General features: G+C 41.5%; 1 protein-coding gene across 1 annotated transcript in view; it reads right to left on the bottom strand.

The window, feature by feature from the left end:
• adam19a (ADAM metallopeptidase domain 19a) overlaps nucleotides 1–15,720 on the bottom strand; it is a 134,391-nt gene that overhangs the window by 46,571 nt on the left and 72,100 nt on the right. Inside the window, exons 4-5 of the mRNA XM_079810658.1 lie at nucleotides 13,641–13,716; nucleotides 10,368–10,444 (exon numbers count right to left, since the gene is read on the bottom strand). Coding sequence (XP_079666784.1) covers nucleotides 10,368–10,444; nucleotides 13,641–13,716 — 153 coding nt within the window. The remainder of the gene's footprint in view (nucleotides 1–10,367; nucleotides 10,445–13,640; nucleotides 13,717–15,720) is intronic.

Here is a 15,720-nt window from a genome sequence, read left to right as displayed (position 1 = left end):
ATGCGTAGACATTTTTTTTTAAATATGTTCCACAGAAAACAGAAATTCATACAGGTATGGAATAAGATGAGGGAGAGTAAATGACAGAATATTCTTTTTTGGGTGAACTAACCCTGTAAGGTATCAATCAATCAAGGTTATCAATACCATTTAAGAATGGCAGTAAAAAAATTATATCTATGAGTTGATTTCCATTTGATCTCTCTCTTTTTCTCAAAAACACATATAGACACACAGAGTGGAATTTTAATTCCTCGTGATCCTTCGTCTGGCCTCAGTATAGTCAACGGCAGTAAGTATCTAATTCAAGATTCAAGATTCAAGATTCAAGATTCAAGAGTTTTATTTGTCACATACACAGTTATATACACAATATACAACTGGCAGTGAAATGTAAACAGGTCCGCTCCATGGACAGTGCAAATAACAGTTACAAGAAATTAAATAGAAATAGAATAAAGTTAGAATAAAAAGTATTAACATAAGTAGAATTATAAATAAATCAAGTAAAAGATAAAAATAGGAAATAAGATAAAAATAAAAATATAAAAAAAAAAAAAAAAAAAAATATATAAAAAATATAAAAAATATGTGGATGATAAGTGAGATAAACTGTAGACTTAAAAATAAGTGGTTAACATAAAATATATAATATGTATATATAAAGAAGTATAATGTGCAAGGTTTATTACAGGTTGTTACGCAGTAACAATAGGGACGTAAAGTAAAGTGGTCTAATCAGAGGGATCAGAGGGTCTGCTGCAACGCTGCTGGATTTAAGGTCTCCCAGAGCACCTCTACAGCACCACTCTAAATTTCATTTCTGTAAAAAGTTTTACCTCTAAAGAAATAATCGGTACGTTTGAATTTAAAAATAAATAAATAAAGCTTGCAGGGTGTCCCATTTGTTATTTCAAGTGCCTATGCCAATGCCTAATGCTACAATTATGATTATATCGTCACTGTCGGGTGGAAACCTTGTATCTCTATTTAATCATTTTTTGTTGTATTTTATTTTTTAAAATTATTGGTCATTCTTTATGCCTGTATGTGGGTTTTAGAAATAATTAACCAATGAAAAGTATTAAAAGATCTTGTGACTAAACCACATAACTCCATTGGCTCCACAAACTGTCGGTGAAACCTCATAACTCCACCCATCTCTACCGTGAATGAAGTGTTGCACACCGTTTGGAGATAGGTATCTGCTGCTGCGTGTTTGCAATGCAAATGCACATAAAGAACTGATGTTTATATATGTATAGTGTTTTCTGTACTCAATAAACACTGTCTATAAAGGCTGTTTTTTATTATTATTTTTAAGAATGGAGAAGATTCTTATTCTGGTATTTGCCATATATAGTTATAGCCAAAATACTGTTTTAGATATCTTGGGCATAGCGCTTTATCTTTTAAATCATGAGATGTTGGCCAAATGTATATAAAAAAAACTGAGTGCACATATAGCTAGATACATCTACTACACCCATTCTTTCACAAATGTTTGTAGAAGCAGTCTGCATGGCTAGGTGCTTGATTTTATACACCTTAGGTCATGAAAGTGATTGGAACACCTGAATTCAATGATTTGGAAGGGTGTCCCAATACTTTTGGCAATATAGTGTATACAGTAGGGAGAACAAGTATTTGATACACTGCCGATTTTGCAGGTTTGCCCACTTACAAAGCATGTAGAAGTCTGTCATTTTTATCATAGGCACTCTTCAACTGTGAGTGATGGAATCTAAAACAAAAATCCAGAAAACATTGTATGATTTTTAAGTAATTAATTTGCATTTTATTGCATGACATAAGTATTTGATACATCAGAAAAGCTGAACTTAATATTTGGTACAGAAACCATTTGTTTGCAATTACAGAGATCATATGTTTCCTGTAGTTCTTGACCAGCTTTGCACACACTGCAGCAGGGATTTTGGCCCACTCCTCCATACAGACCATCTCCAGATCCTTCAGGTTTTCGGGGGTGTCGCTGGGCAATACAGATTTTCAGCTCCCTCCAAAGATTTTTTATTGGGTTCAGGTCTGGAGACTGGCTAGGCCACTTCAGGACCTTGAAATGCTTCTTACGGAGACACTCCTTAGTTGCCCTGGCTGTGTGTTTCGGGTCGTTGTCATGCTGGGAGACCCAGCCACGACCCATCTTCAGTGCTCTTACTGAGGGAAGGAGGTTGTTGGCCATGATCTCGCGATACATGGCCCCATCCATCGTACCCTCAATACGGTGTAGTCGTCCTGTCCCCTTTGCAGAAAAGCATCCCCAAAGAATGATGTTTCCACCTCCATGCTTCACGGTTGGGATGGTGTTCTTGGGGTTGTACTCATCCTTCTTCTTCCTCCAAACACGGCGAGTGGAGTTTAGACCAAAAAGCTCTATTTTTGTCTCATCAGACCACATGACCTTCTCCCATTCCTCCTCTGGATCATCCAGATGGTCATTGGCAAACTTCAGACGGGCCTGGACATGCGCTGGCTTGAGCAGGGGGATCTTGCGTGCGCTGCAGGTACGATCCCTCACATTCCTAATGATCATTGATGCCCCACAAGGTGAGATCTTGCATGGTGCCCCAGACCGAGGGAGATTGACCGTCATCTTGAACTTCTTCCATTTTCTCATAATTGCACCAACAGTTGTTGTCTTCTCACCAAGCTGCTTGCCTATTGTCCTGTAGCCCATCCCAGCCTTGTGCAGGTCTACAATTTTATCCCTGATGTCCTTACACAGCTCTCTGGACTTGGCCATTGTGGAGAGGTTGGAGTCTGTTTGATTGAGTGTGTGGACAGGTGTCTTTTATACAGGTAACAAGTTCAAACAGGTGCAGTTAATACAGGTAATAAGTGGAGAACAGGAGGGCTTCTTAAAGAAAAACTAACAGGTCTGTGAGAGACGGAATTCTTACTGGTTGGTAGGTGATCAAATACTTATGTAATGCAGTAAAATGCAAATTAATTATTTAAAAATCATACAATGTGATTTTCTGGATTTTTGTTGAAGTGTACCTATGATAAAAAATTACAGACCTCTACATGCTTTGTAAGTAGGAAAACTTTTACTTCACTACATTCCAAAGCATAATGTTGTAATTTGGAGGCACTACTGCACTACATTTCATAAATTAAAGTTTTTTTTTTTTTTAATGAAGTACTTTTTTACGTTGTACTCAAGTAAAACTTTGAATTACTTTTACTTGAGTAAAAGTATACAGTACTATATTTTTAATGTAATTAAGTATTAAATGATATTCAATAAGAAACGTAGTGCAGTAAAAATTACAATACTATGTTTTGGAATGTTGTGAAGTAAAAGTTTTCCAAAGAAAATCACTAATAAAGTACATATACTTGAAAAATAAAATTACTTGGAAAGTATAAATACTTCACTACTGTCCGACTCTGTTGTGTTCCAACCTGACTTAGTATAGTGCTTGGTGTGCTGTGGGACATTTTACTTATCAAAACTGTGCCGTGGCAAGAAAAAGGTTGGGAAACACTACTGTACGCAATCAAATATTAGTATCACTGTCACTCGATGGTGGATCTGGTGAAGAAGCTGTCAGTGAAATTAATACTTTTATTCAACAAGGATGCATTAAAGTGATTTAACACGACAGTAAAGACATTTATAATGTTACAAAATATTTAATTTCAGCAAATTATTTTACTTTGATAATAAAAAGAAATGTTACTTGAGCACCAAATCAACAGTGAAAATCTGAAAACAGTTATTTGCATTAATTGCATTAATATGATCCAATAAATGTCGCCTTGGTGAGCATGAGACTTCTTACAAAAATAATTGCATCGCCCTCAAAATTGTAAACGGTAATGTATTTACCAATAAAACAACAGCTTTCATCACCAGCAATGCATCACTGGCAGACGTACTAATATATGCTAATACAAACAGGACGTTTCAAAAGTTTTCCTCAACATAAAGCGATAAAATAAACTACTGTGCCCTAGTATTTCCAGTGTTACATTTGTTTTAATTTGTTTTATTATTTTTTTTATAATTATTCTTGTTTACAAAGGAAATTTATGGTTATTGGAAATGTGTTTTGTCTTCAAATTGTTCACAACTGGTCCAAATCCATTTAGTTGCAAAGCCATTTGTTTACGCCCCAGGGCATCCAACTATTATCTTCAAAATGAGGATTGTCATTTTCCCCAAGTTGACAACAGGCAAGCAGAAATGACTCAGGGTATGGCTTTATAATGGTTCCTGACACCAAAACTGTAGGCAAATTTGGCAGTGATTTGATTTGACTTGGCATAAACGTAATGATATTCATGAAATAATAAAATAAATATTTAATAATAAAAATAAAACAATCAGCTACATCACTGTCAAATTGGCATACATAAGCACATGACCTGCAATGAGCCGAGGCTAAAGAAAAGCAAGAGCCGCCTTGACAAAACACGCAGTGCTAATTACGTTTGCTCTTGCAAAATCTTGCAACAGCTGTTCAATGACTTGATCTGTCTTCATAAGAAATTCAAGACCTTTGACAATATCTAGAGATGTGACTCTCCAGGGCATTGCCCTTAATAACACAGTTTTTTTTTTTCATATAACTGGTGTGTCGACTAAATGTATATTACAACAAACTCTCGGTGTGTCAGAGGAGTGACAACTCTCATTCTGTGCATTGAATGATCAGGAATGAAAGCAAACACTTTAGGGAATGCTGATTCATCCCACAACTGTCTTGACTACTGTTATCTGGTTTCACAGCGATGTGGTTTACTGCACCCTCATTTTCCATCTAGCCACATTCAACCAAGTACCCACGTAGGAGGCAACGTTCCCTAAAAATTCTCTAATGGGGATGAAAATCCCAAACATTTATAGAACATTAGGGACTTTTCTAAACGTCCTCTTTTTGTTATGATAGTGTTGCAGTTCAAGGTTCCTTATAATGACTTTGGGACATTCCATTTTGGTTATGGTCACATAGCAACATTACAAAGAGGATATTTAGGATGTTAACAGAGCGTTCCCACATGGTCATCTGTTGGTCATATAATAACGTTCCCGATATGACTTTTGGAGGATGTTCCATATTGGTTATATGGTCACAGAGCAACGTTACAAAGATGACATTTGGGATATTAACAGAACGTTCCCATATGGTTCCCTTCGGGTTTCATTCGGGACTGCGCTACAACATATCTTATTCAGTGCAGTGGTCTCTACACTACATTCCCATAACGTTTGCAGGACCTTTAGGGGACCAACCTAGAATATTTTTTGGTCCACCACATGTTTGTCTGAAACTATGTACACTGGGCTGCTTTGCAAATGAGGGTCAGTAAAACACAGGATTTGCACAAAAGTTGCTTCTCAAAGATGGATCAATACCAACTGTTTGTCCAACTTCCTTTTCAGAACATGCAAGTACCACGTTATATTTTGTGAATGCAAAATGCCTTTGTGAAAGTGCTTGTTAGCACGCTGATGGCTAAGGTGGCTAATGTTACCATTGCCTCTGACTGTATTCACAAAAGATTAGAGATATTTCATTAGTTTTATTTTTAAAAGTGCGTTTCTGAGCAATTTTCGGGGTAAAAAGAACAAGCTGTGGTCTCTGTACTTACGTGTTCCCTTTCGTTCAGTCACTACGACGTAACGTTAGTGACTAACGAAAGGGGGTTTCGCTTAGAAGCCTATCAACTTCGAGTTTAGAGAAAACGCCCAATGGCGTGCCAATGCCATGGGCATGCGGAATTTGCATACGTAACTCCGCCTCACTGCGTGAGTATATAAGGAAGTACGAGGCAATATCGCATTATGTTTCTGCTTTCGGAGCCAAGAGTACCTACCTCTTCACTCCTACAGCCTTCTGAGACTGTCAGCTTCTTCGAGAGGAGCAGCTTTCCAGTCGGTGTTGGTGTGACGGCGCGTTCCAGTGATCGCATACTTCCTGCCTGCTGATCTGTGCAGTGGTCCGCCTGACAGCTGGTGTGTGTTTCCCTGGTCGCTTCGGCATCGACTGCAAAGTTTCCTCTCACAAAAGAGCTTGCACGTGACACGTCCTTTTCAGGATGTTTCGTCCGTGCACTTCTGGGTGCGGTAGATTGCTTTTTTCTTTCGACGGGCACGAGCGCTGCGTGACGTGTTTGGGCTTTCAGCACGCTCAGGCAGCGCTTGTGGATGACTCATGTTCCCTCTGCGGGAACCTGGCCATCTCGGTGCTTCGATCTAGACTCCGTGAATTCCGTGCTGATGCCGGAACGAGAGTCCCCTCTGCCACTCCCCAATCTGCGGTCTCCTCTGGAGGCGGCACTTTGGCTGGTGACCAGGGTGATCTGAGGGTGACGGTGTGGAACAAAGCTCCGACGTTAGTTCCTCGGCCCACACCCCCCTCTCATGCACCTGACCCGGTCCGTGCTCAGACGTCTACATCGGGGCCGGCTCCTGCTGTCCCGACTGTGGCGTTTGGCACGGCGGAAGAGGAAGTGATGTCTATCGCCGCATCACAAGGTGGGCTGGAGTCATCTGAGGATGATGATTCGGCTGTGCTGCCACCTTTGGGTGCGCCAGCATTGCCCGAGTCGGACCCAGAATTGACAGCCATGCTGTCTCGGGCCGCCGCAGCGCTTGGACTGGAGTGGAACCCTCCGCCTCAGCCTGAGCGTTCGCGGTTGGATGATTGGTTTTTGGGGGCGGTGCGTCCGGACACCCGTCCGGCCGCTCCTCCAATACCTTTCTTCCCCGAGGTGCATGAAGAGGTCGCGCGTTCCTGGAAGTCCCCGTTGTCTCCCCGTGAACGTTTGGCGAACTCTTCCGCCTTCACCTCCCTCGATGGAGCCGCGGCTCATGGGTACACTGGGGTCCCCCCAGTCGAACGTTCTGTTGCGATGCAACTGTGTCCACAGAGCGCTTCGTCCTGGCGTGGTGACCCAAAGCACCCCTCCAAAGCCTGTAGGTTTTCGTCATCCCTGGTGGCGAGGTCCTATAGAGCTGCGGGGCAGGCCGCCGCTTCTCTGCATACCATGGCAACTCTTCAGGCTTACCAAGCCAAGTTGCTGTGTGATATGCACGAGGGAGGGGCTGATCCAGGACTCAGCAATGAGTTGCGTGCCGCCACCGACCTCGCTCTCCGGGCGACGAAGGTGACCGCACGCTCCCTGGGTCAGGTGATGTCCACAAATGTGGTCCAGGAGAGACACCTATGGCTCACCCTGTCCGATATGCGTGACGCTGAGCGAACCCGTTTCCTCAACGCCCCCATATCACAGGATGGGCTATTCGGCGGAGCGGTCGAGAGCTTCGCCCAACAGTTCTCGGCCGCTCAGAAGCAGACTGAGGCAATAAAACATATCCTGCCCCGGCGGTCAGCTGCTGCCTCCACCCAACCGCCCGCGCAGGTGCCTCAGCCCGCTCGCCGCCGAGGACGCCCTCCTGCGGCTCCCTCTACCTCTGCGCCACCCAAGCAGCAGCCTCCACCCGGGCCGCGCAGAGGCAGCCGCAGGAAGGCGTCCCAGTCCGCTCCAGCCCCGCAGCCCGTGAAGAAACGCCAGGCTAAGCGGCGCTCCTGATGCGGACGGCTCAGGGATGGGCAGTTCTTTCCAGGAGACGGCGGTAGGGCCGCTCCTTCCCCCGGTGGAGGGCCGGGGGAGAATCTTTTGTTCAGCTGCTGGCCCCCGGGTCAGCAGCACCCTAATGTGGTTAAAGAAAGAACTGACAACCCCATCCCTGAGCCCCCAGAGATCGTGACGGCAGTGCGCGCCACCCTCGGGTCTCGCCACTCTCATCCCTCTCTGTCGCCAGCCCCCTGGCAGAGCAGACCCCAGTGGAACGCGAGTCCTTCCCTGGTCTCCTCTGTCAGGGCGCAGCCGTTAACCGTGCCCCGACCCCAGGACGCCCAACAGCCTCCCCTGTCCGGGCCGGTAACGCTGCCTCGCTGCCCCACCCAGGGTACGTCTGCCGTCCGTATGACCCCGTTGGTGCAGTCTCTGGAAGCCTGGCTTCAGCTTCCGGGGCTGTCCCGCTGGGTTGCCCGGACCGTCAGGCTCGGCTACGCGATTCAGTTCGCGCAGGCTCCTCCCCGTTACAGGGGAGTCCGCTATACCGTGACCGGGGCCCATGCCCCCGTCATCCGTGCGGAGATTGCCACTCTACTGGCGAAGGGTGCGATCGAGCCTGTCCCTCCAGCCGAAATGAAGTCGGGGTTCTACAGCCCCTACTTCATTGTACCCAAGAAAACCGGTGGGTTACGACCAATCCTGGACCTTCGCATCCTGAACCGATCCCTTCACCGGCTTCCGTTCAGGATGTTGACTGCGAAACGCCTTTTTCAATGCGTTCGTCCTCACGATTGGTTTGCAGCGATCGACCTGAAGGACGCCTACTTCCATGTCTCCATCCTTCCTCGACACAGACCGTTCCTACGGTTTGCTTTCGAGGGGCGGGCATACCAGTACGCGGTTCTCCCATTCGGGCTATCTCTGTCCCCTCGCGTCTTCACGAAGATCGCTGAGGCAGCCCTTGCGCCCCTTCGGCAGCACGGGGTTCACATCCTGAACTACCTCGACGACTGGCTCATACTGGGCCACTCTCGAGAGCAGGTTTGCGGACACAGAGATCTGGTTCTCCACCACTTAGCCCGTCTGGGCCTTCGGGTCAACTGGGAAAAGAGCAAACTTTGCCCCGTGCAGAGGATCTCTTTTCTCGGTATGGAGATCGACTCGGTCGCCATGTGCGCGCAGCTTTCGAGCGAGCGCGCGCAGTCTCTGCTGACTTGCCTCCGTCAAATCGAGAGCAAGAGGCCGACGAGCTCTCGCGGTTTCCGGGTGGAGTGTGATGTAACCCTCGTTCCCTGAGGAGGGAACGGAGACGTAACGTCCCTTTGCCACATCAGCTGTGCTACCTGGAACGCAGGAGTTCAGTCTTGGCTCCTCAAGCAGGTAACATAATGCGATATTGCCTCGTACTTCCTTATATACTCACGCAGTGAGGCGGAGTTACGTATGCAAATTCCGCATGCCCATGGCATTGGCACGCCATTGGGCGTTTTCTCTAAACTCGAAGTTGATAGGCTTCTAAGCGAAACCCCCATTCGTTAGTCACTAACGTTACGTCTCCGTTCCCTCCTCAGGGAACGAGGGTTACATCCGTAACCGAGACGTTCTGGATATTAAGTTGGATCACAAAGAGTTGGTATTGATCCATCTTTGAGAAGCAACTTTTGTGCAAATCCTGCGTTTTGCAAAGCAGCCCAGTGTACAATGATTCACACAAACATGTTCTGAAAACATTCAGTAAATGTGATGGAAGGATCAAAGGATGGAATAGGATATCAAAAAAATAACACTCTAGGTTAGTACCCTAAAGGTCTTACAAACGTTATGGGAATGTAGTGTAGAGACCTAGAGCAAACGTCCTATAATAATGGTCCCCTAAACATTCCCTGAACGTCCTGAATGTTCCCTGAAGGTAGGCCAAATAACGTCCCCCAACCCTTAAAAGAACTCCACAATGTGACCGTTTCCGAACGTTATTAGGCAACATCCTTGACACCAGTGGGGACGTTCTGAGAACATTCTGGGAACTTAAAATTTCTAGCAGGGTATGTAGCCAAAAATAACTTTGGTATTTCAAATGAGTTAAATTGTTGTAAAATCTACTACACATGACCTTCATGCTCTCTTTGTCAAAACCCTCCAGTACAATAAATGTGTATAGTAAAATGAAATAACCCTTTATTTAGTACCATGACAAAACCTTGGAACCTGGTTTGTGAACCTCTTAAAACAGCTGCTTGTGTATCTTTCAAAGGTTTGGTTTGTCTCTCTAGGCATTAACTTTAAATTGCACTGGAACAGACAGGAGCAGATGTAGTTTCAAGGCTGTTGGTGAATATTGTTTATACCTAGAGAGGAAGCTTTCAGTGCTGAATGAGGACTGAGCACAACAAACTATTAACATTCTAGTAGGGCCACAGCATTAGTCATCAGTGCTATATTCAATAACCCCGCCAAAACATTCCCTCTCTTCACAAATGAAGCACACAGAATTGTGCTGGAAATACAAAATTAAAAATGACCGACTTTTTGAAAACACAAACGAAGAGTAACAAATAGATTTTCTCGCTCTCTATGGAGAATTTTGTACTTTCATACTCCCATGCAAATCCAGAAACATAAACACAAAGTCTCATTCACAAAGTCTCACACGCTATGAAAAGAAAAAAAAGAGTCATACAATATAATGCTCGCAGGATGCTTGTCGAGTTAAGCCGTGTGGCATTTTAGCCTTCTTCAGACATGTGACAGAATGAATTGAATATATTGTGTTTGTGGTGCAGCAAGAGAATCCAATTATGCAAGAAATGACATACCTCATTCCCAAACATGTGCTCAGAGCGACCCTAGAGTCTGCATGGCCCCTGACCCTCCCGTGATAGAAGCAATGACCCTGGAGATGGAAGGAGGGAAAGAGATTACTGGAGGGAGGACAGAGAAAAAAACGGTATAAAAGGCAGCAGTTTGCTCATCAGACAGGCTGCGGAGTTAATGTTGTTCATAAAATGGGCAAAACCGAGTTAATGGAACATCCATCTAATTAGTAGTAAAAAGACTACATCTGTAAATCACAATTACATTTGTTACATTTTTGGCTTTCAGGTTTATTGGACTTAATTAGTCGGCCTCTTTTTGATTGCAGCACCGAAAAACTTCCCTCAGGAGTTTGCCGCTAACATTTGGAAAATAATCGCTCCATTTAACTGTACTGAAACTGATCCAAACTATGTATAAGTGATATTCTTTCAGCTATTCAAAAGGCTTATATGAACGGTCAGACCGTGAAATTAGTTCATTTATTTGAACAGACAGGAAGCAAAAGAGGGTTGGTTAAGCATGACAGACACACACATCAACTGAAGACGCTTGACAATCCCTGCATCCGAATATACCTACTTCCTTACTATTGGCAAGGAGTAGTATGTCCGAATATATAATATTCATAAAGCAGTAGGCGAAAAGCGCCCAGATGACCTATTAGTATTACCTCTTCTGAGGTTCTGAAATGCACATCAGGATTTGTGAATGGCAGTGAAGTGATGCAACTGACCGCAGTAAGTCATATGACAATATGGCAGATGTAGTAAATCTGAACTTCAGTCACACTACACACATTCATACTATATAGAACATACTTTTTTAACAGCACAAAGTTTGTTCCTCATCTAATCTCACCTGTCCTGCATCACATTCACTGCAATATTTTGTGATTTTACAGAATATTTTTATACAATCAATTATGAATTTAATTTTTTTTAATTGTCATTTCAGTAAAAAAAATGAAAGGATAACTTTTATTCTTTTAGTTTTATCTAAAATTATTATTGACATCATAGATTCTAGACTTCATTGATTTCATATATATTATATATATATAATTTAATTATAATAATAATAATTTAACACACACACACACACACACACACACACACACACACACACACACACACACACACACACACACACACACACACACACACACACACACACACACACACACACACACACACACACACACACACACACACACACACACACACACACACACACGTGAATGTGTGTGTCTGTTGTGAAATCGACAGCAGTACTTCCTCATCTTCCTGTCAGCACTTCCTCTTTGTCTCTGTTGTCAGTAGATCAAAATTGCACACCATTTATTCACAGACCCATTCCATGTCATCATTTCATGCCATCATAGGGAATATTTTCATTTCCAATAACTGGAACTAAGACATAAAACTGATTTGCTATAATGTGAAGCCTGCGCACTTACAGTTTAATCTTCCGCTGTAGGACTCATGAATATTTGATTTTCTTTGATTTGATAGGACTAAGGTCTTTTAATGACTTTTTTTATGAAGTTATAAATACAACTAATTAAACCCCTGTGTGTATTAGTGTGTGTGTGTGTGTGTGTGTGTGTGTGCTTACTAAAGGGGAAAATTTTCAACCTGATTGTAATGCACAGTTAACCAGCAGGCTTAGGTATAAGTCCCCTCTGTCATATTTAGCTTTTCAGACACTGATAGTCGAAAGAAAAATAAATCCTCTGTGATTTTCTGTAGATTGAATTACCCCATCTATCACAACAGGGAGTGAGTGAGTTGCTGTGATCTCTGCGGTAACTAAAGCGATCTGCTCATTCCCTTGAAAAGCTCTTTGTGTGTTAGCGCCCAGTGGTGAGCTGTGCGCCCATCCTGTGCTGCTCACTCGAGGAGGCAGCTGGAAGCTGTTAAAAGGGCTCAAAAATAATCAGGGGTGTGACTTCACTCCCATCAACTCTTGTCAAGTGATGGAAACGCAATTACAAAGCTCAGAGCTTGTGCAGGGACAGCAAGTGGATTTGGGATCCTTCATAACAGTGTGAAAAGGTAGTTTACAGCTGAAGAAATTTGCTTGTGGGTTTGTATCCTTTTCTGGCTGATCAATAAGTCCGATTTTAGAGATGCATGCGGCAAAACAAAACTGTTTTGTAACGAACAGACAGTGTGAAAAATTGAGCAATTTTGTCTTATATTTCGAGTCACACTTTTTGATATCAAGTCGCTCTCTGCCTTGATTGAACCCGGCACTTCACACCTCAACCACATTCAACGGAAAAACATAAGTGAGTTTTCACAACTTTCTGCAAGAGTTAGCAATAAATTATCCGTATCTGTATGAAATCTGCCTTCTGCTGCTAAAATATACCGTGATGGAATCTCCAGAGTCTTTTTTGCCCGTTAACTGAATGTTTTGCAGGAATCAAAAATAAGGAAAGAATAATTCATAACAAAAATATCCCTACTGGCAACTTTAGACTGTTTACTGGCTACATTTGCGATTTGAGTGTTTTCATCAAAACTAAAATGCATTAAAGTACGTGTTTAATTGTCATGACAATAATGTCACAATGCAAAAAAAAAAGCTTCATGTAAAATGTCTTTTTTTTTTTTTTTGGTATAAAATATGACTGAGATTTGTTTTTGTGAGATACACCTCTAAACATATTATTTATAAATTAGAGCTTATGAAATGATACATGGCTTAAGTTAATGCAAATAATCAGACGTCAATATTTGAGTGCCAAATGAAAATAATTCTAAGACATTTAAATTGAATAGTCAATAAAATGTTTGTTCCCTTTCAGTCGGTCACATTGGTCATTATGTCGACATCACCGACATATTGAGATCCCAATACGTCGGTGACGTCAATGTAACATCTCCATTCCCTCCTTCAGGGAACGAGGGTTACATACGTAACCAAGGCGTTTTATATCCATATCATTGAATATAAACTCACCACTGGCCAATAGGCTACATCCATTTATTTTTCAATCAAGCTTGCCTGAGGACATTTTTTGTGCTTTTTTTAATATAATTAATCACAATAAAATAATGTGTTTAATTGATACTGCTAATATAACATTTAGGGGAAATACCGAACCGTTTTTACAATATAAAAAAGAAGCTTTACATGTCACAAATAAATAAAAAAAACACTAAAACCAAAATCTGGGAACTGAGAGAAGCAAAGACAAAGAGAGAGAAACAGAGACGCAGAGATAAAGAGACACACACACATACAGAGGTCTCAGTCGTGCTTACAGTGTGATTGCTGGTTTGGGTGACAGGGAGGCCATTCTCATAGTGAGTTTCAGTGAAGTCGTGACCCAGGAGCTCCCTAAGAGAGAGACAAAATGAAAAAAAAAACAAGCTGTCACTGTGATATTGCTACACACACATACACATTTGGTGGAGCTTTTTGCCCCTTCCACAGCAATACTTTTTCTTTGAGCATGAGAACGTTTTCTGCACTGAACACCGCGATGAGTTTAACTTCGCAGCACGGATTACAGTTCATATCCAGACCGGAGTGAGCGTGTTTTAAGTTTTTATGGACTTATTTCATATACTCTTTAATGTCTGTAAATTAAGACATTAAAATGTAAATATTATTAGGCTACTGAAATTTTTGTTGTATTATAATTTTACATTTTTTATGAAATGCTCAATTTCTGTCATATCAAACTTTTGGTTGAGATTAATCTTACAGTAATGTGAAGTGTTTTATAACCTTAAATATTTTGGTGGGTCTTGAGATAGATTATACTTGTCTGGGTGGGTCCTGGAGTTTGGGAAGCCCTGCTCTAGGTCACAAAAACATTTAATTATTTTCACTGCAACAAGTGAATTTAGGAATCACAAAAGTATAATGTACAGTATAAAAATGAATATTCATTTTGAAATTTGCTAAAGGATTTAACAGTTTCAAATTATTTGTGTTTACTGTAAGTGACTATTATGAGACAACATCAGGTAATCTAAATGTAAAAATGAGGCAAATGCAATATTATAATATATAATATGATACAATATGATAATATATTATCATTCAAAAGTTTGGGAAATTAATACTCAATGGGAATTAATAATTGTAACGTGTAGTGTTGTCACAATCCAAGACGAATAATGCAGCTACAACATTTAAGTAAATGTAAGAGTCTTTAATTAACCAGGAGAATACACAGGAGAACACATGATAATCATACACACTAAATTATGATGATAACCAACAAAGGACATAACCAAACAGGGAGTATAAATACACTGAGAACTAGATGGAACTAAACACAATCAAAATTATTCAACCCCCCAGAGACTGTAATAATTTACAAATGTAGGCTTTTCTAAAGATACAGAGTTTTTTAATTGTATCTATAACAGTTTAGTGGCAAATTAAAAGTGATAACGTCAATATATATAATGTAATGCTTTTGAGTTACGGGATTTTTTTGTAATACAGCTATATCATAATTATTCAACCCTTCAACGCTGCTTTTTTTAAGTCACTTATTTGTATGGTATGGTACAAAATTGTGGTAAAACACAATTAAGCCTTTGTAAATTCTATAAAAAACTGAATTAGGTTGTGCTGATACACACACATACATACATACATTTAGCTCATGCATGTGCTAAAGTTGAGTAGCAAATACAGCTAAATCAAAAGAGTTCTCACAAAAGCTATAGAGAACACATTGTTTTATTACATTATAAAGTCTATGGCTACAAGAAGATTTTCAAAATACTAAAAGTTCCAAGAGACTCAGCTGGCAGCCTTATTCATAAGTTTAAAATGTGAGGAATGGGTCAAGATTGCTGTGGAGAGGTAACCTGTGGAGGACGCTTCTAAGAGCTTACAGGCAGTATTTATTGGAGGTTATAAAGAATAAAAGATTCTGCACAAAATTTGACTTTTGGGGATTAAATCATTTTGAACATGAATCTTTAGAGCCAATTTGACTTTTTTTCATTTCTCATCAACGTTCTCAGAATCACTGAAATGTGTATTAATAAACTTTCTATAATAGTTTACTGATGCCTTGTTGAATTGTTTTTATAACATTTTGTTTTGGCAGCAAAATGTCTTGCAGGTCAAGGGGGTTGAATAATTTCGATTGCAGCCCTATTCGGAAGGGATTAGTTTTACAGGGGTAGATGGAGAAATGTAATTTTACCACGGGACGTCTGTAATGTTAATGGTTAATTCGCACGGGATAATAAATCTCAGTAAAACGAACAGAAGTGGGAGGGGGAACTCGATTTACACACCGCCGTCACCTCCCTGTTGACATGTGCGTATAAAGTTGCTTCCTGGTATCACGTGCGAGGTCCATATATAACA

Source organism: Gobio gobio, assembly GCF_949357685.1.
Source record: "Gobio gobio genome assembly, chromosome: 2".
NCBI lineage: Eukaryota > Metazoa > Chordata > Actinopteri > Cypriniformes > Gobionidae > Gobio > Gobio gobio.
This window is presented reverse-complemented; position numbering and strand designations above follow the sequence as displayed.